At 46.5% G+C, this 20,877-nt stretch overlaps 4 protein-coding genes and 1 long non-coding RNA gene across 8 annotated transcripts in view; 1 reads left to right on the top strand and 4 right to left on the bottom strand.

Annotated features, from left to right (window-relative positions):
- LOC310743196 overlaps positions 1-11,660 on the top strand; it is a 35,914-nt gene extending 24,254 nt beyond the window's left edge. Inside the window, exon 2 of the long non-coding RNA XR_014538875.1 lies at positions 11,210-11,660. This is a non-coding gene — a long non-coding RNA (uncharacterized lncRNA). The remainder of the gene's footprint in view (positions 1-11,209) is intronic.
- The window catches only part of LOC310742959 (uncharacterized protein), a 184,440-nt gene that overhangs the window by 27,117 nt on the left and 136,446 nt on the right, over positions 1-20,877 (bottom strand). Inside the window, exon 1 of one of the 3 annotated variants that reach the window (XM_083572918.1) lies at positions 13,420-13,605. The exons of 1 other annotated variant lie outside the window; for it this stretch is intronic. The gene's annotated coding sequence lies outside the window, so the exon portion shown is untranslated. Of the gene's footprint in view, positions 1-12,278; positions 12,441-13,419; positions 13,606-20,877 lie in introns of those variants that run through there. One more of the 3 variants, XM_083572917.1, reaches the window with a different exon arrangement.
- Positions 1-20,877, bottom strand: part of LOC310742979 (uncharacterized protein) — an 88,840-nt gene that overhangs the window by 67,188 nt on the left and 775 nt on the right. The window lies entirely within an intron of this gene.
- Positions 856-6,463, bottom strand: LOC310744062 (uncharacterized protein; the record flags this gene model as incomplete). Its single annotated transcript, XM_083574805.1, has 1 exon — positions 856-6,463. One exon carries the CDS (start codon positions 6,461-6,463, stop codon positions 4,682-4,684), a length of 1,782 nt encoding a protein of 593 aa, XP_083430931.1. The 3' UTR covers positions 856-4,681.
- The window catches only part of LOC310743076 (uncharacterized protein), a 42,272-nt gene continuing 36,861 nt past the window's right edge, over positions 15,467-20,877 (bottom strand). Inside the window, exons 2-4 of the mRNA XM_083573172.1 lie at positions 20,593-20,765; positions 19,258-19,396; positions 15,467-17,563 (exon numbers count right to left, since the gene is read on the bottom strand). Of these exons, the coding sequence (XP_083429298.1) occupies positions 16,555-17,355 (801 nt within the window). The 5' untranslated portion in view covers positions 17,356-17,563; positions 19,258-19,396; positions 20,593-20,765 and the 3' untranslated portion in view covers positions 15,467-16,554. The remainder of the gene's footprint in view (positions 17,564-19,257; positions 19,397-20,592; positions 20,766-20,877) is intronic.

Genomic DNA, 20,877 nt, shown 5'->3' with positions numbered 1-20,877 from the left:
GCACTGGGTCACCCCAAATTCACCATCAGATCACATAGCATTTCCATGGCTATAGCCTGCACCAAAAAACACACACGCACCCACTGTTTCATGGGGCCGCAATGGCGAAAAAACGTGGTTACAAAGCATGGATCCACATGGATCCTCAGGATTTTTGCCATTGGGCTACCCCAAACTCACTATCAGATCACATGTCTGTGGCCACAGCATGAACCATAAAAATCATACACCCACTGTTTCGTTTAGAATATTTTTTCCTTGTTTTCCTCCTCTAAAAACTACGTGCGTGTTATGGTCAGATGCGTGTTATAGAGCGAAAAATACGGTAATTTATCTTTCAACGGATCATAAGATTTTAATCTAAATTGGTCCCCTACTTCCATCAAACTATCATTATACTTCAATCATGTATCTTTCATATTCAACCTTTTATGGGTCTTAGCTTCCAATGGTGATATCCATCTGGGTGTTTTCCTTTCTAACAAATCCCTGTATCTTATCCAAACATCATCCAAAGATTTTCTAATTATATGATTTTTAAATCCTTTGTGAGCTTTTAGCTTGTCATACCATAAATATGCATGCCAACCAAATACATTGTCAAAACCTTCCAAATCCAAAACATCTGTATCTTCCAATAAAAACCATTGTTTCAGCCAGCAAAAGGCTGCAGCTTCAAAGTAAATCCTTAAATCTGGCAGGGAGAAACCCCCTCTCTCTTTTACATCTGTTAATAATTTAAACTTAATTCTGGGTTTTCCCCCCTGCCAGATAAATTTAGATAATATCTTTTGCCATTCCTTAAAACAATTCAACTTATCAATGATAGGGAGTACTTGGAACAAAAATAACACCTTAGGCAATACATTCATCTTTATCGCAGAAATTCAGCCCAACAAAGATAGTTTCAACCTTGTCCAAATATCCAAATCACTTTTGATATCTTTCCATAACTTTTCATAGTTGTCTTTGTACAAATGCATTTTTTGCAGTCATATTTACACCCAGATATTTCACCTTTTTCACAATCTTCAGCCCTGTGGGTTCCTCTAAAGTAAGTTTTTCATGTATCGTTATTTCCCCCCCTAAAACTTTGCTTTTATTCTTATTCAATTTGAAACCTGCAACTTGTCCGAACTGTTGAATTATCTTTGATTGCACTGATCTCAGGGTCCTGTAAAGTCAATACCAAATCATCAGCAAAGACTTTTAACTTATATTGTTTAGTTCCCACTACTATGCCTTTAACTTCCTCATCATTCCTTATCATATTCAGCAGCACCTCTAGGACAGAAATAGAAAGCAGGGGGGAGAGTGGGCACCCTTGCCTGGTTCCCTTCTCAATCCTAATTTCTTCTGAGACCACATTGTTAATTATAATTTTTGCTTTCTGCTCCAAGTAAATTGCATTAATACCATTGAAAAATTTTTGACCGATCCCCATATTACACAAGCTCTGTTTCATAAAACTCCAAGAAACATTATCAAAGGCTTTCTCTGCATCAATAAACATAAACATTGCTTTAGGATTCTTTTTTGCCTCTAATCTTTCCAGCACATTCCTAATATTATCTTTCATATGCCTCTCAGATAAAAAACCTGAATGATCTTTATGTATGTGCTTATTCAAAATCTTCTTCAATCTTGTAGCCAAAATATTTGCAAATATTTTATAATCCACATTCAACAAGGAAATTGGTCGCTGATTCCTTACTTGAGCTCTATCTGTATCTGGTTTGGGTATCAGAGTGATGAAGGCCTCTTTCCAGGACTCGGGTGCTTTGTCCCCCTTTAATATTTTGTTACAAACATCCATCAATGGTTGTATCAGCCAATCCTTAAATATTTTATAATACTTGGAAGTTAAAGCATCAGGTCCCAGTGCTTTGCCTATTTTCATTTGGGCAATTGCCCCTTCAACTTCTTGTCTTGTAACCAATTCATTTAGTAGGCTTGTTTTGTCCGCTGGAATTTTCTGCAATCCATTTTTGTCCAAAAACTGTTCCATTTTATCCATTTTTCCTTTTTGTAAAGCTGCTTATAGTACTTTTGAAAACATTTTCTAATCTCTGTTGGCTTCTCAATATTCTTACCATCCTCAATAATATTAATTATTGTACTCTCTGTCCCCAAGCCAATAATTTTCTGCATTTATTTGCTGATGCAAAAGTCTTTTGTTTCATCAATATAATTTTCCATTCAATTTCTTGGTTTACTATTTGTGAAGACTAAGATTGTAATGCTTTAATTTCCTTTTGAATCTGTTGATTTTTTGGGTTACATCTTAGCTTTTTCTCTTTCTCCTTTGAGACAGAACTTTTTCCTTTTGCTCATTCTGTGCTTCCTTCCTGATAGAATTCTGTTGAATCAAAATACCTGGCATTACCACTTTACTTGCACCCCTTGCTTCAATTCCAGGATTCAGGTTCAATTCAAAATAGTCCTTTAGGGTCTTTTGAGCTTTATTTACGATCAATTCATTTCTCAGTAAAACATCATTCATCTGCCATCTAAAAGTACCCTGTAGAGACAATTTTAACTCTGTCAACACAGCATTACGATCAGAACAAGTCCTTGGGCAAATCTCTGATTTAGCGACTCTTGAGGTCAGGTCTTTAGTTAGCTGTCAGGGAATTGGAGGCTGCGAAAGAGCTGAGGGGGAAGCAGAGAGGCAAGAGTATCTGGTGGCGTGGGAAGGGGCCCCTAGTTCAGAGAATACCTGGGTCCTGGAGAGTTGTATCACTGACGAGGGTCTAGTGGAGGAGTTCCACAATTTCTTCCCCGACAAACCCAAACCCCGGGGTAGATTTTTCCAACAGGTGTTCGGGCCGACGATGAAGAGGATTTTGAGGGATTCCCACCATCTGACGAAGAGGAAGAAGAAGAGGAAAGTGTCTACTGGGGAACACGAGGAACTGTGGGTTTGAGGGAGGACTGGAGGACGTTTTTTGAAGATACGGATGAGGAGGAGGGTAGTTTTCCAGGCTTCACCCCCGCCACTCCGGAGAAGGGTAAATTGGGGATGGTAGATTCTCCCGAGGGGGAGGGGGCCTTTGAGGAGGGGGTGGATGTCAGGGAATTGGAGGCTGCGAAAGAGCTGAGGGGGAAGCAGAGAGTCCACGCCGGTAACTAGCCGTTTCTCTTCCACGTCAGAGGAGGAAGCTGGGAGGGGGGAGCCAGTACTGGGAACCAGCCACTCACAGAGCAGAGGAAGCAAGAGGTGTGGACTCAGGAAATGGGCTTGCTGGGGGAGGCGTAAAAAAAGTCAGACGATTCATCTGACTCCGAGAGATGAAGTGTGTTTTTGAACTCTTGTAACTGCTTTGAAGCTTAGCAATAAATCTCTTGTACAGAGATGGCTGTGTGCCCGGAGCATTATCTCAGCTAGCTTGTCAGCACAACCCCTACATTAGCCATATATAATCCAAATGTAAAAGGTACACACAATACAGTCCTTTTGATGTTGGAAGAATTGACCGCTAATGCCTCACAGTCTCGCAGCTTCGTATAATCACAGGAAGCTTTTTGTCCGATGTGTCGCAGCTCCAACTCCCTCGTTCTCGGAGCTCAAAAACAGAACTTTCCAGGGAGGGGGGAGCCCACTTTTGACACCTGCCAGATTCCATGTCCTCAAAATGCTCGATTTGAGGTTTTTCCGGGGGTCTGCTGCGCTGGAGCAGTTTCCCCTGCCTTTCATATACCGAGGTCTCCTCCGATAAAGAGATCTCCAAGTGTGATGGCGAGCGATCAGCCAGAAGCCCTTCATGAAGCAAAGGTTTCTGCCGGCTGCTTTGAGGCAAATGTGCACCCCAGAAACAAACACTGTGATTCGTGGTGTATTGCCATATCCATTGTTTTCCAAAGGTTATCACAATGTAGTCTAGAAACTGGTATAGGATGAGATCAATATATGCCCAGCCCTAATCCTCACTCACCACCAGAAATACAGATTCACCCTCTCCCCCTCACTATCAAAAGGTACCTTACATCTAAAATTATACTCATTATTGTGGGACATTACCTTCATTATTTCATTACTATACAGTTTTACATTTAAACACCAGAACAAATACATTACACGCTTTGAAGATGGATTTTCTGCTGAGTTCATTGCTGTGAAGAAGAGTAAACTCTGAAAGGAACACGTTCCTCACTCCATACATTTAAATGGGTTCTCCACTCTGAGAAGAAGAAGAAGAGTTTGGATTTCATATCCCGCTTTATCACTACCCGAAGGAGTCTCAAAGTGGCTAACATTCTCCTTTCCCTTCCTCTGTGAGGTGAGTGGTGCTGAGACAATTCAAAGAAGTGTGACTGGCCCAAGGTCACCCAGCAGCTGCATGTGGAGGAGCGGAGACACAAACACGTTTCCCCAGATTACGAACCACTCTTAACCACTACACCACAGTGGCTCTTAGATGTTCCTTAAACACTCCATTATAACTAAAGCACTTTCTGCAATCTTTCCCTTTAAACAGCTTCTCCTCTTTGAGGGTTGATGGGTTTGTAGGGTGTCAACTGTTAAAGTTCTTCCTGTCCATGAGTCTGTAGATGTAGGATTCCACTAGGACTGAACCTCTACCTACTTTCCTGATATTTATATGGTTTGTCTTTTGTGTGAGTTTGTTGACATAAATCAAGGCTTCCACTCTGACTGAAGCTCCTTCCACAGTCCATACATTTAAACAGTTTCTGCCCTGTGTGTCTGCTGATGTGTTCTAAGATTTCCATTCTGACTGAAGCTCTTTCCACACTCCAGACATTTAAATCGTTTCTTACCGATGTGAGTCTGTTGATGTACTCTCAGGTTTCCACTATAACTGAAGCTCTTTCCACACTCCATACATTTAAAAGGTTTCTCTCCTGTGTGAGTCCGTTGATGTTGTCTAAGGTGTGCACGCTGACTGAAGTTCTTTCCACACTCGATACATTTATATGGTTTCTGCCCTGTATGAGTCCGTTGATGTATTCTAAGGTGTTCAATCCGAATGAAGCTCTTTCCGCACTCCATACATTTAAATGGTTTCTCCCCTGTATGAGTCCGTTGATGTATTCTAAGGTTTCCAATCTGAATGAAGCTCTTTCCACACTCCATACATTTAAATGGTTTCTCACCTGTGTGAGTTCGTTGATGTGTTCTAAGGCTTCCACTATCACTAAAACTCTTTCCACACTCCATGCATTTAAATGGTTTCTCCCCTGTGTGAGTCAGTTGATGTTGTCTAAGGTTTGAATTGAAACTGAAGCTCTTTCCACACTCCATACATTTAAATGGTTTCTCTCCTGTGTGAGTCCGTTGATGTTGTCTAAGGCCTGCATCGTAACTAAAGCTCTTTCCACACTCCATACATTTAAATGGTTTCTCTCCTGTGTGAGTCCGTTGATGGGATCTAAGGCTTCCACCATAACTAAAGCTTGTTCCACACACCATGCATTTAAATGGTTTCTCCCCTGTGTGAGTCCGTTGATGTGATCTAAGGCCTGCATCGTGACTGAAGCTCTTTCCACACTCCATACATGTATATGGTTTCTCCCCTGTATGAGTCCGTTGATGTATTCTAAGGTTTCCAATCTGAAAGAAGCTCTTTCCACACTCCATACATCTAAATGGTTTCTCACCTGTGTGAGTTTGATGGTGTAAAGTTAGGTGCGCATTTTGACTAAAGCTCTTTCCACACTCCATGCATTTAAATGGTTTCTCCCCTGTGTGAGTCAGTTGATGTTTTCTAAGGTTTGAATTGAAACTGAAGCTCTTTCCACACTCCATACATTTAAATGGTTTCTCTCCTGTGTGAATATGTTGATGTTTTCTAAGGCTTCCACTATCACTAAAGCTCTTTCCACAAGCCATGCATTTAAATGGTTTCTCCCCTGTATGCGTCCGTTGATGTATTCTAAGGCTTCCACTATTACTAAAGCTCTTTCCACACTCCATGCATTTAAACGGTTTCTCCCCTGTATGTGTACGTTGATGTATTCTAAGGTTTCCAATCCGACTGAAGGTCTTTCCACACTCCATACATTCATATGGTTTCTCCCCTGTGTGAGTCCGTTGATGTGATCTAAGGCCTGCATCGTAACTGAAGCTCTTCCCACACACCATACATTCATATGGTTTCTCCCCTGTGTGGGTCCGTTGATGTGATCTAAGGCCTGCATCATAACTGAAGCTCTTCCCACACTCCATACATTCATATGGTTTCTCCCCTGTGTGAGTCCGTTGATGTGATCTAAGGGTTGTATTGGAACTGAAGCTCTTTCCACACTCCACACATTTAAATGGTTTCTCCCCTGTGTGAGTTTGTTGATGTATTCTAAGTGTATCTCTTCGACGGAAACTCTTTCCACACTCCATACATTTAAAAGGTTTCTTCTCTTGGTGTGTCTGTGCATGTAACTTAAGGTGTGCCCTCTGACTGAAGCTCTTCCCACACTCCCTGCATTTGAATCCTTTCTTACCCATGGCAGTCTGCTGATGTATTCTAGGTTTTTCACTATCAGTGAAACTCTTTCCACACTTCAAATCTTTAAAAGGTTTCTCTCCTGCGAGTTAGTTGATGTGAGCTATGTGTGCTCATTCAGTGAAGCATATTCCACATTTCGCACATTTCAATGTCTATTCCTAATGAAATGAAAGGTTCCCCATCCCCTGGAATTCTGACGTTCTTCTGTAACACCTTCTTCAGAGTGGGCAGAGAGGAAGTCCTTTTTGGATTCCAAGGAAGAGAACAAAGGGAAAAGAACAAATCAATCACCATTAGGCCCTTCTATTATTTCAACATCTCCTACATTCCCCCGCTTCCTACCCATGTTCCCATTTTTTATGAAATAATAATAATAATTATTATTATAATTATAATTTATTATTTATACCCTGCCCATCTGGCTGGGCTTCCCCAGCCACTCTGGGCAGCTTCCAGAAAAACATTAAAATACTGTAATACATCAAACATTAAAAGCTTCCCTAAAAAGGGCTGCCTTCAGATGTCTTCTAAAAGTCTGGTAGTTGTTTAACTCTTTGACATCTGGTGGGAGGGTGTTCCACAGGGAGGGTGCCACTACTGAGAAGGCCCTCTGCCTGGTTCCCTGTAACTTTGCTTCTCACAGTGAGGGAACCGCCAGAAGGCCCTTGGTGCTGGACCTCAGTGTCTAGGTAGAACGATGGGGGTGGAAATGCTCTTTCAGATATACTGGACAGAGGCTGTTTAGGGCATTAAAGGTCAGCACCAACACTTTGAATTGTGCTCGGAAACGTACTGGGAGCCAATGTAGGTCTTTCAAGACCTGTGTTATGTGGTCTCGGTGGCCGCTCCCAGTCCCCAGTCTAGCTGCTGCATTGTGGATTAGTTGTAGTTTCTGGGTCACCTTCAAAGGTAGCCCCACGTATAGCGCATTGAAGTCCAAGCGGGAGATAACCAGAGCATGCACCACTCTGGCAAGGCAGTCCACAGATAGAGCTGGTAGACAGCTGTCCTGGACACAGAATTGACCTGCGCCTCCATGGACAGCTGTGAGTCCAAAATGACTCCCAGGCTGCGCACCTGGTCCTTCAGGGGCACAGTTACCCCATTCAGGACCAGGAAATCCTCCACACCTGCCCACCTCCTGTCCCCCAAAAGCAGTACTTCTATCTTGTCAGGATTCAACCTCAATCTGTTAGCCACCATCCATCCTCCAACCGCCTCCAGACACTCACACAGGACCTTCACTGCCTTCACTGGTTCTGATTTGAAAGAGAGGTAGAGCTGGGTATCATCCACATATGGATGAACACCCAGCCCAAACCCCCTGATGATCTCTCCCAGCGACTTCATGTAGATGTTGAAAAGCATGGGGGAGAGTACAGAACCCTGAGGCACCCCACAAGTGAGAGCCCAGTGGTCTGAACACTCATCCCCCAACACCATTTTCTGGACACGGCCCAGGAGAAAGGAGCGGAACCACTGTATGACAGTGCCCCCAGCTCCCAGCCCCTCAAGACGGTCCAGAAGGATGTTATCTCAATGGTATCAAATGCCGCTGAGAGATCCAGGAGAACTAGGAAACCTTTGTCCCTAGCCCACCAGAGATCATCAACCAGTGCGACCAAGGCAGTTTCAGTCCCATGATGAGGCCTGAATCCCAACTGGAAGGGATCCAAATGGTCCGCTTCTTCCAGGCGTGCCTGGAGTTGTTCAGCAACTACTCGCTCAATCACCTTGCCCAAGAATGGAAGATTTGAGACTCAGCGATAGTTGGGCATCGTGGCTGCATCTAAAAATGGTTTTTTAAGAAGCGGTTTAATAACTGCCTCTTTCAGCGGGTCTGGAAAGGCTCCCTCATGGAGGGAAGCATTCACCACGCCACGAAGCCCATCGCCCAGCCCTTCCTGGCTAGCTTTTATCAGCCAGGATGGGCAAGGATCGAGGAGACAGGTGGTTGGTTTCACTCGTCCAAGCAGTCTGTCCACATCCTCGAGGGTAACAGGTTGGAATTGATCCCACACAACTTGACTAGACAGACTCTAGCACTCTCCCGCCCCAGCCCTGATGCCACGGTGGAGTCTACCTGAGCGACTTGAGCGACCTGAGTGAATCTGAGCGACTTTATCTGTAAAAAACTTTGCAAAATCATTGCAGGAGATCATGTGGGCCGCACTGAGCCCTGATGGAGCAGGTGGTTCTGCTAAATTGTGAACCACCTGAAAAAGTCTCCTGCTGCTGTTTTCTGCAGATGCAATAGAGGCGGTGAAGAAAGCAGTTTTCACCACCACTACTGCCACTTGGTAGGCTCAACATTCAGCTCTAACCCGTGTCTGGTCAGCTTCAGAATGGGTCATCCGCCACCGGTGCTCTAGCCGTCTCAACGATTGTTCCATTGCCCTCAGATCCGTGGAAAACCACGGGGCTGTTCGGGCTCCATGCAATCAGAGAGGGTGCTTCGGAGCCAGTCAATAGCCCTGGTTAACTCCACATTCCAGCGGGCCACCAGGGAATCAGCTGAAAGGCCATCAACATGGGATAAAGCATCCCCTACCACTCTCTGGAAACCATTTGGATCCATTATGTGGTGGGAGCAGACCATCCAAATCGGTCCCACCTCCCTGCAGAGGGGATGGGTCGCGGAGAAGTCCAGTTGCACCAGGAAGTGATCTGACCATGGCACTTCTTTTGTTTTGCTTTTACTTAGTGTCAGATCACGAACATCCATAGAGGTAAACACCAGGTCCAAGGCATGTCCGCAGCTATGGGTTGGGTCAGACTTATTCAGGAACAGCCCCATGGAGGCCATGCTTTCCACGAAGTCCCGAGCGGCCCCTTGTAAGGTCGTGTCGGCATGGATGTTAAAATCCCCTAGGACAACCAAACTAGGTGTCTCCAGGAGAAAATCCGCCACGACCTGAAGCAGCTCGGGCAGGGAATCCTTGGTAAAGCGGGGGGGGGGGGTCGGTACACCAAAAGGAATCCTGTACTGCCCCTATTGCCCAACTTCCAGAACATGCACTCAGAAAACTGGGTCTTCTCAATAGGACACCTGGTGCAAACTAATGACTTTCTAAAAATCACTGCAAACCCCCCTCCCCGCCCACATGACCTGGGTTGCTGTGTGTAAGAGAAACCTGGCGGACAAGCAGCGGCAAGGACAGGCCCATCTGCTTCATCCAACGAGGTCTCTGTCACACATGCCAGGTCAAGTCCTCCATCCACGATCATGTCATGGATCACAATGGTTTTATGGATCATTGACCTGGCATTGCACAGCAGCACCTTCAGGTTGTGTGGGTATCCCTTTGCTGATTCCAGTATCCCGTCTGGTCAAGACCAGACCTGGAGGAAGGGATAGTCCTCAAACAATGACTAAGCCCGCTTCCCCAGTAATGACGTGGTCTGGTCTTAGCGTAGCTCCTCCTCCTACCCGTGATCACTGAGATTGGTTGTCCCAGTACATCCCCCCCTGTGGAACCTGCCCCAGCCATTTTGTTTGTTGGGATCCACTCCCAGGCAGCTCTGACCCCTGCCCTTAAAATCAAATTAAAACCTATACAAAAAACAAACAAAACAATAAAACAAACAAAAAAAGAGAATGTTACAAACACACCATAATTAAATTAAATTAAACAAATTCCTGCACCCAACTAAACACCCACCCCACCCCTCTTACGCACAGCAAATGAAAAAGCAATGTCATCAAATGATAGTAATGCAGCAGCAACCTTTCATAATCCTCAATCATCATTAATAGCACAGCATGATCTTGGAATACAACCTTTTCAAATCAATTGCTTCCTCACAGGAAAGGCAGCTGCTCTCTGTCCATGCAGGCCCTCTCTTTCTCTGGTCCATCGTTCCTTTGGACATTCCACATCCTCTGCATCATAAAGACACTGAGGTCCAGCTCCGAGGGCCTTCTGGCGGTTCCCTCATTGTGAGAAATGAGGTTACAGGGAACCAGGCAGAGGGCCTTCTCGGTAGTGGCGCCCACCCTGTGGAACACTCTCCCTTCAGATGTGAAGGAAATAAGCAGCTATCTTATCTTTAAAAGACATCTGAAGGCAGCCCTGTTCAGGGAGGTTTTTAATATTTAACGCTGTACTGTTTTAAACATTTGATTGGGAGCTGCCCAGAGTGGCTGGGGAAACTCAGCCAGATGGGCGGGGTATAAATAATAAATTATTATGATTATTATAATCCTCCATCCAGCCCTGTTTCCACCTCTAGTTCTTCATGAGTCACCTTCACAGTCCCAATGGCCTCAAGAGGTCCAAGTGGACCATTTTGGGAGACCCAGGTCTTCGTCTTTTCTGGGGACTGTGGTCTGGTTCAGTCAGAGAACTAGTGACAAGGCTTGGTGCTTGGGGTCAGCTGAATGGGTGCTCAGGGAAGCTCCTGTTCTTGGAGATGGACCTCCATCTACATGCCTCACATTGCATGGAGAGAGCAGGAGAAGCAGAAGGAAAGCAGCTGGCAAATGGGAAACACCCCACCCCAATGGTTCTTTATAATGTTGATGTGCTGCCTGATCTCGAGCCCCACTTCTGACACAGAACTATCCTAATCTGGCACTGACAAAGCCGGATATTCAAGGCAAAGGGATAACTGTACTTAATGGAAAGTTCAACCTTGTAACACTGTCCTAAAGGATCTTCACTCGCTCTCAGTGCATTTCGGGGCACAATTCAAACTGTGCTGATCTTTAAATTGTCATGGTTGCATCTTTCAGGCAAGAAAAGTATTGATCTGACATATAGAGATCATTCCTAGTCTATTGGTTCAAGAAGGTTCTGGTGGTTTTACTCTGTGTGATTCAAAGCTGGTGTTTTCTCCAGCTGGAACATTTTACCTGATCAGGGAGTTTCCTTTCTGCTGAGAGCAGGGGGTGGAATAAGTTGTAATGAGGTTATGCTGAACCTTCCTTGTTTTGGGAACCAGAAGAAGCTGGCTTAAACTGGGGTGAGCCAGGCTTGGTATCCAGTCCCAAGTTTACTCTGACACTGAATTGTTTATCAATCACAGTATTGAAAGGCGTCTGGTCCCACTTCCTATTCTGCTATTCTCTACTCTTCTTGTGTCTTTCTTACTTGAGGGCTGTTTTGCTATGCTGTGTTAGGGTTTTACTGTAAATTCAGTTTTTGGATTATTCTGCTTCTTTGCCTTCTGTACTAAATTTATCTGCTGAATGGATTTTTTGCTGCCTCTGAGTGTTTTTTCCTATTCTGCTAACTATATGTCGGACTTGGAGATCATTATGGAGGAGCAAGATCTGTGACCTAAAGCCCTCAACCGCCTTGGCCCTGTAGACCTGAAGGAGCGTCTCCACCCCCATCCTTCACTCTGAACACTGAGGTCCTCCTCTGAGGTCCTCCTGCTGGTCCCCTCTCTGTGATAAGTGAGGGTACAGGGAACCAGGCAGAGGGCCTTCTTGGTGGTGGCGCCCGCCCTGTGGAATGCCATCCCTTCAGAGGTCAAGGAAATGAACAACTATCTGACATTTAGAAGACAGCTGAAGGCAGCCTTGTGTCAGGAGGTTTATAATGTTTGATGTTTTCCTGTATTTTATATGTACTGGAAGCTGCCCAGAGTGGCTGGGGAAACCCAAGCAGATGGGCAGGGTATAAATACTACAATTATTATTATTATCTTGTGGGGTTTTTTGTAGTTATTTTGGAATTTGTACTGCAATATCAACTCATGAAATTTTATGGGTGGAGAAAATCGCAGGGTTGCCATAAACTATAACCCCACCCATGAACACTCATTCACATACATTTTCTGTAAATTTGGGGAGGTCACAAACCACACCTGTGCTGATACTGGCAGTCTTTGGCCTGCACAGGCACACCCGGTGTGTAGAGCCTCCAGCCACAGGCACTGTCTATCATGAAAATGGGTCCTTTGACTGGGAAGATTCATGCAGTCACTGTCATCGGATGCAGAAGGATTGTATCTCAGCTTGTCAGTCACACTGACTTCAAAGAATAAGAGGAACAGAAATACTTTTGAGGTGCAACTTCTCTATCAGCCCTGAGAGCCATTCCATGGACTCTGCACCCCTGTTTCTGATGACAGGTGTACATTATCCTCATCCTCAGCAGAAAAGACAATAAAGATGGAAGCCTGAGAGAGAGGAAAAGGTTTCTGGCTGCTTCCTGGGTGGGATTGCGGAAACCGAGAGCCGCTTATGAGAAGGCCTCTCCCCTCCCCTCTTCCTCTCGGGATTTCTTCTTCTCTCCAGGAGGACCAAAGGTTGGACTGGGCAGAAGCGCTGTGTCTGGACAGGGGTTTATGGGGGCGAGCAGAGGATGGCGCTTGCAGGAAGGAAGGGTGGGGGGACAGGACCCCCCACTTTCCAGGGATCCCTCTCTGGTTGCCTTGAAGGGGTGGCCGATTCTTGGGTGGGAGGGAGAAGCCAAGGCGGACCCTCCGGAGAATCCCCGCAGGCGCCACCATGGAGAAGTCCCCCCAAAGACTGGTCTTCCTCCCCCCCCCCATTGCTGCGTTTCCGTGACCCGGGGGTGCCCCCTCTCTTCTCCCCCCACTTCCATGACCCCCTCCCTCTCTCCCGGAGTCTCCCCCTTGGCCCGGCTCAACCCTCGCCAGGCGCAACCCATCTCTCCGTCCGGAGGGCCCCCCCAAGACGAGCCGGGGAGGGACAGGGGGTCTCTATCCAGGCGCCTCCCGCACCCCTTAACCCTTTCCTGGCCCGATTCTCCGCGCCCCAGGGATGCCTGCGCGGGGGAAACGGGGCCAGGGAGTCCTCGTGGGACCCCGTGGGTGGGCGCCGCATGTCTACCCCTGCCGAGGAAAGCCCCCTTCGCAGCACACGTTCAGGGATCCAGGCCCTGCCGGGGGGGCCCCACGGAAGGCGCTTTGGGGAGCTGGCGCGGAGTCCCTCTCTGGGTCCTTTTCTCCCCTCTCCTCCCCACCCCCGCGACCCCTTTACCTCTTTGTCCTCGATCCCGATTCTCATTTCCTTTCCTGCAACGTCGATGTTTTGTTGGGGGGGGTCCCCTCCCGCCCCTCCTCCCCTTTCCGAAAGGGCGCGCCCCTAGAGCTATGGCGCTGAGCAGCAATCCGGCGCAGAAGAGCCACTTCCGGGAGAAGCAGGCAGTTTGGGAGGGGGCTCACACACCCCCATTCCAGGAACAGAAGAGCCGGATTGGAGGAGGAGGAGCAATGTATTGGGGGTGGGATTTGGGATGGTGGGGGCAGGTTGAGAGGAGGATGTGCAGGGAGGAGGGGAGGGAACGTTTGAGGGGGGGGGAGAGAGGAAGGTTTACCCCCCTTCCTTTAGTGGATTGGAGAGCGGGGGAGGGGCTGATCCCGGAGATCCAGCTGCAAAGTGGGTCCCGTCCCGCCTACAAGGTTTACATTGCAAAATGCTCCCCCCCCCACCCCATGAGCTTAGATCCGTCCGTGTTTTAGGTATTGGTGCTGTTCAAACCAGGAATGGGGGGGCAGTTAAACGACTCCCCCCAAATCCCAACTCCCCACCCCAGCCTCTGACTAAGGCCAGGACAAGGACCGTGGACACAGGCCCCGTCCATGCACAACAGCCAAGAGGCTCAGAAAAGCAGCCGATACAATTGTAGCCAGAAGCGGATTCCAAAATCTGAGGGCTCCCTTGGACAAGAAACAAGACCAGCCAGGAAGAGCAGAGCAAAAGAGCAGCCAGTCGGCTTGGTCTTGATTGAAGACTGTCGCCACAGGACTCCCACCTGCCACCAGGTGGAACAAGATGGAAGCCCCCAACAAAAGAAGACCCCAACTTTTATTAGCTCCTAATCCCCCATGCTGCACCCCCAAGACTACATGATTGACACATCACAAAGAGGAGGGGTTGAGGGAGGAGTTGTGGTGGTAACCTGAGTGTCTTGTCGAGACCCAGTGGGGTGTAGTGGTTAAGAGCCGTAGATACGTAATCTGGGGAACCGGGTTCCCGTCTCCGCTCCTCCACATGCAGCTGCTGACCTTGGGGCAGTCACACTTCTCTGAAGTCTCTCAGCCCCACTCACCTCACAGTGTGTTTGTTGTGGGGCAGGAAGGGAAAGGAGAATATTAGCTGAATGAATGCTTCGGTCTCTGGCTGCGCTCCTTTTGTTCCGCAGGGACCTGCAGACTCAGTCCGACGAGCTGGGTGGCAGAGGGGCCTCACACCTAGATTTTCCGTAACAATGTCTTATATAGATAATAAATGTTCATAAATGTACCAACCAAGCACATACATAGATATGTCAACCACATGTCTGGAGCAGCACAGGAAGACCGCCCTGAAACCATTTAGACTCCCAAACTGACCAAATGTTTTCTCTGCAAGGAGGGAGCGGGTGAGGGAACCTTCCCATTGTCTCAGGAATTGGGAAATCACCATCTCAAAGGAATGGCCAGACTACCAGGAAAGGGAATCAGATAAGGCATTATCAGATAACCTGGCAGACAGGAAAAACAACAACATTCAAATTTCTGTTGTAGACCGCCTTTTCTGTGATGTAGGTATGATTTTTGTAGTAGGTGGTCTTGGGTTACGCCCCTTCTGTGATGAATGCAGGGGTGGTCTGGAGCTCCAGGTCAGGGAATTTAAAATGTCTATATAAGGGCTGGCACGCCTTGGTTCGGGGTCGTCCTCAGGGGAGCACCCTGTTGCAGCAGATCAATCAAGATCAGGCTTACTAGCTGCTTTGCTTCTCAATAGTCTCTGGTTGGCCTCTGCTCTTTCCTCCTGCCGATGGAGAACCTACAAGGGACTCTATAAAGGGCTCTTGTGTCCCCCATTAGGGAAGAAGGGCAGCTTTTGTTTACAACAGATGGCACCCCAGATGGGACCTTCGGTTGCCCAATTCTGGGGGCAAGGAAGGACTGGTGATCCAGCACGCAGCAGGCCATTTGCCAGGAGGAGCCACCAGTCCTCTAGTGACCCCAGGGTCTGGAAAGAACTGGAGTTCCAGCGGGGCTAACCAGAGGAAGCAACGATTCATCAGGCCAGCCGCAAATTTATTTATTTTTAAAAATAATCTTTATTGATTTAAATTACTCACATATACAAAGAATTTGGAATCTCATACTGCATCTCCCCTTCCGGTCTTGTCCCCTTTTTCCCTCTTTCAGCTTATTGCCATCACACCACCAGTCCCTGGGCTCTGAGCCTTCTTCCCTTGTGAGTCCCCCAGCTGGTGCCTCCCCCCACCAGCCAGTCCATAACAACAACAGCAGGCACAGCACTGTGGTCCTCTGGTAGGGAAACTCCCGAGTAGCATGATTGAAGCAAAACTTCTGGGACTATGGAAAAATACACTCTTTCCCAAACCCTGGAATAAGCAGGAGCTCTGGGGTTGCCCCATGGGGTTCATGAGTGAAGATGCCCCCCAGGTGATTTCCCTGGTACCTGCAGCCCCTCCTTCCCCCTCTTGAAATTAGGCTTGGGGGAAATCTCCCATTCAATTTCAGTATTTCAAGTTTTCTTCAGAACGCGCAGGGCAGGAGGCAGCAATGAAGTTCTGGTGAAGAAGCTGTGCTGGGAGATCATGCGGTGTGTGGGGGGGTGAGAGAGTTTGGTGCAAAAACCAAAGGTACTTTCATCTAAAATTATACTCATGATTGTGAGATGTCGCCTTCAATATTTCATTATTATACAGTTTAACATATAAACACCAGAACATCAAATATACCTCATGCTTTTAGGAATGATTTCCTGCTGAATTCATTGCTCAGGGTGGACTCTGAGAGGAAGACGTCCCACACTCCATACATCTAAATGGGTTCTCCCATGTGAGAGTCCCTAGATGTTCCTTAATCACTCCATTATAAAGAAAGCACTTTTTGCATTCTTTTCATTTAAACTGCTTCTCCTGTCCATGAGTCTGTTGATTTTGAACTTCCACTAAGAGTGAACCTCTATCTAATTTCCTGATATTTATATGGTTTGTCTTTTGTGTGAGTTTGTTAACATAATTCAAGGCTTCCACTCTGACTGAAGCTCCTTCTACAGTCCATACCTTTAAATGGTTTCTCCCCTGTGTGTCTGCTGATGTTTTCTAACATTTCCACTCTGAGTGAAGCATTTAGTATTTACTCCATACTTTTAAATGGTTTCTTCCGTGTGAGTCCGTTGATGAGTTCTAAGTTTTCCATTATCACTAAAGCTCTTTCCGCACTCCATACATTTAAATTGTTTCTTACCGATGTGAGCATGTTGATGTCTTCTAAGGTTTCCACTATAACTGAAGCTCTTTCCACACTTCATACATTTAAAAGGTTTCATCCCTGTGTGAGTCTGTTGATGTCTGCTAAGGCTTCCACTATCGCTAAAGCGCTTTCCACACTCCATACATTTAAATGGTTTCTCCTCTGTGTGAATCCATTGATGTCTTCTAAGACTTCCACTGTGACTGAAGCCCTTTCCACACTCCATACATTGAAATGGTTTCTCCCCTGTGTGAGTCTGTTGATGTCTGCTAAGGCTTCCACTATCACTAAAGCTCTTTTCACACTCCATACATTGAAATGGTTTCTCCCCTGTGTGAGTACGTTGATGTCTTCTCAGGTGTCCACTCTGACTGTAGACGTTTCCACACTTTATACATTTAAATGGTTTCTCCCCTGTGTGAGTCCATTGATGTCTTCTAAGCTTTCCATTATCACTAAAGCTCTTTCCACACTCGATACATTTATAAAGTTTCTCCCCTGTGTGTTCCCGTTGATGTCTTCCAAGGTTTCCACTATTACTAAATTTCTTTCCACACTCCATACATTCATATGGTTTCCCCCCTGTGTGAGTCCGTTTGTGCAATTTAAGGTTTCCACTCTGACTGAAGTTCTTCCCATACTCTCTGTGTGAGTTTTCTCTCTGTGTGAGTCCACTGGTGTGTTCTAAGTTTTGCATTGAAACACAAGCTCTTTCCGCACTACATACCTTTAAATGGGTTCTTTCCTTTTTGTGTTTGTTGATGTGAACTATGTGTGCTCATTCAGTGAAGCATATTCCACATGTCACACATTTTAATGGCTATTCCTAATGAAACGAAAGGTGCCCTGTCCCCTGCAATTCTGTCTTCTCCATCACCTTTTTCAGAGTGGGCAGAAAGGAAATCCTGTTTGGGTTTCAGGAAAGAGAACACAGAAAAAAAGGGCCCATCAACCACCATTAGCACCTTCTCCTATTTCAACATCTCCTACATTCTCCCATGTCCTACTCATGTTCCCAATTTTTAGGAAATGAAAATGCTATGATGTCAAATGATAGTAATGCATCAGCAACCTTTCATAATCCTCAATCATCTTTAATAACACAGCATGATCTTGGAATATTGTTGTCCTCTGAGACTGCCTTTCAAATCAAGTGGCTGCCCCCATTTCCACCTCTAGATCTTCATGAATCATCTGCACAGTCCCACTGACCTCAGGAGGTCCATATGGACCATTTTGGGAGACCCAGGTCTACATCTTTTCTGGGGACTGTGGTCTGGTTCAGTCAGAGAACTAGTGACAAGGCTTGGTGCTTGGGGTCAGCTGAATGGGTGCTCAGGGAAGCTCCTGTTCTTGGAGATGGACCTCTGTCTAAATGCCTCACATTGCATGGAGAGAGCAGGAGAAGCAGAAGGAAAGCAGCTGGCACATGGGAATCCCAGACAGAAACACCCACCCCAATGGTTCTTTATAATGATGATGTGCTGCCTGATCCTGTGCTTGTCTTCTGACACAGGACTATCCTAATCTGGCACTGAAAGGCAGGATATTCAAGGCAAGGAGATAACTGTACTTCATGGTAGATAGCCATATTCATCTGACACATTTGAAGTAAAAAATTAACAAAAATAGTCCAGTAGCACCTTAGGGTCTTGGGAGAAAAGTAATGAGAAATCTAGACAGCATCTTAAAAAGCAGAGACCTCACCTTGCCAACAAAGGTCCGTATAGTTAAAGCTATTGTTTTCCCAGTAGTGATGTATGGAAGTGAGAGCTGGACCATAAAGAAGGCTGAGTACCAAAGAATGGATGCTTTGAATTATGGTGCTGGAGGAGACTCTTGAGAGTCCCATGGACTGCAAGAAGATCAAACCTTTCCATTCTGAAGGAAATCAGCCCTGAGTGCTCACTGGAAGGACAGATCCTGAAGCTGAGGCTCCAAGACTCTGGCCACCTCGTGAGAAGAGAAGACTCCCTGGAAAAGACCCTGATGTTGGGAAAGATGGAGGGCACAAGGAGAAGGGGACGACAGAGGACGAGATGGTTGGACAGTGTTCTCGAAGCTACCAGCATGAGTTTGACCAAACTGCGGGAGGCAGTGGAAGACAGGAGTGCCTGGCGTGCTCTGGTCCAGGGGGTCACGAAGAGGCGGACACGAATAATTGACTAAAAAACAACAACAACAGCAACAACAACAGGGACCAACTAAGTTTGTTCTAGGTATAAGCTTTTGTGTGCATGCACACTTCTTCATATAGTGAAGGGTAGTGTGAGATGTTAGTAGGAGTACCCTTATGAGAAAAACCCCACCCCACCCTTCCACGATATACAAGGGTCTGGTGACATCTGTGTCAGTGTATCTGAAGAAGTGTGCAAGCACACGAAAACTTATACCCAGAACAAAATTAGCTGGTCCCTAAGGTGCTACTGTACTATTTTTTAATTTTTTATTTCAAGTGCGTCAGACCAATACGGCTACCTACCTGAATCGAGATGTCATGGGGTGTTGGGGAGCTGTAGTTCCTTTGGTGGGGGACATGTCCTGCACCTTCTGGGGTCATTTTTCCACCCTTGGTCCCCACCCTGCACTCAGCTCTCACCTGTGGCTTCCAGAAGCTGTCAGCATGCAACAGGGCTTCAAGCAACGGCTTCAACCGGCCGGCTAAACCAGGTGAGGAAAACTGATGGGTCTCAAATCCTTGGGGGGCTGGGGAATTCTGCTGCACCTGAAGTCAAGCCCTGGTGGATGGAGAGGAGGAGAACAACTGTGAATCCCACAGTCCAGAAGGCAGATTCTGCCCGTGCGGAAGAGGAACGTGAAGGGCAGGTGGGGCACGTCCACTTGGAGGCTTGTTATCTAGTCCCAGGGTTACTCTGACATTGAATTATATATAAATTACAGTATTGAAATGCGCCTGCTCCCACTTCATATTCTGATATTACTCTACTCTGCTTGTCTGTTTCTTACTTGAGTGCTGTTTTGGAATGCTAAGTCAGGGTTTTACTGTGAGTTACATTTTTGCTATTTTTGGATCCTGTTATGCTTATCAGTCTTCGGCTGCGCAAAGAGGGAGAACTGCGCAGCGCCCCTTCAGCGAGGCGCCTGTCCTGGCTTCTGCCTTAGCCTCTTCATCCTGCTGCCCTTGGCGCTGTTATCCCAGAAGCCAGAACAGCCACACAGTATCCCAGAAGCCAGATTCCTCTTGCTGTTCTGGCTTCTGGGATCCAAAAAAATTTTTTTCTTGGATTCCTCCCCCCAAAACTAGGTGTGTCTTATAGAGCGAAAAATACGGTAGGTACCGCTCCGGTGGGAAGGTAAATGGCGCTTCCGTGCGCTGCTCTGGTTTGCCAGAAGCGGCTTAGTCATGCTGGCCACATGACCCGGAAGCTGTACGCCGGCTCCCTCGGCCAGTAAAGCGAGATGAGCGCCGCAACCCCAGAGTCGGCCATGACTGGACCTAATGGTCAGGGGTCCCTTTACCTTTAACTATATGTACTAGAAGCTGCCCAGAGTGGCTGGGGGAAAATACTAATACTATAACATCTAGAGTGGTACCTCGGGTTACAGGAGCTTCAGGTTACAGACTCTGCTAACCCAGAAATAGTACCTTTTGTTAAGAACTTTGCTTCAGGATGAGAACAGAAATCGCACGGTGGCAGCAGGAGGCCCCATTAGCTAAAGTGGTGCTTCAGGTTAAGAACAGTTTCAGATTAAGAATGGACCTGCAGAACGAATTCAGTTCTTAACCCGAGGTACCACTGTACTATTATTATTATCTTGTGATTTTTTGTAGTTATTTTGGAATTTTTACTGCAATATTAGCTTACGAAATGTTATGGGCAGAGAAAATCACAGGGTTGCCGTAAATTATAATCCCACCCACAAACTCTCATTCACATACAGTCTGTAAATTTGGGAATGACACACACCTCACCTGTGCTAATACTGGCAGTCTTTGGCCTGCACAGGCACATCCTGTGTGTAGAGCCTCCAGCCCCAGGCACTGTCTATCATGAAAATGGGTCCTTTGACTGGGAAGATTCATGGAGTCACTGTCATCGGATGCTGATGGGTTTTATCTCAGCTTGTCAGTCACTCTGACATTGCCTATGAAGAATAAGAGGAACAGAAATGCTTTTGAGGTGCAACTTCTGTATCAATCCGGAGAGCCATTCCATGGACTCTGCACCCCTGTTTCTGAGGACAGGTGTACATTATC

This window comes from Podarcis filfolensis (assembly GCF_964270895.1).
Source record: "Podarcis filfolensis genome assembly, chromosome: 10".
NCBI classification, from domain to species: domain Eukaryota; kingdom Metazoa; phylum Chordata; class Lepidosauria; order Squamata; family Lacertidae; genus Podarcis; species Podarcis filfolensis.
Note: the sequence above shows the minus strand (reverse complement) of the source record. Positions and strands in the feature narration are given on the sequence as shown.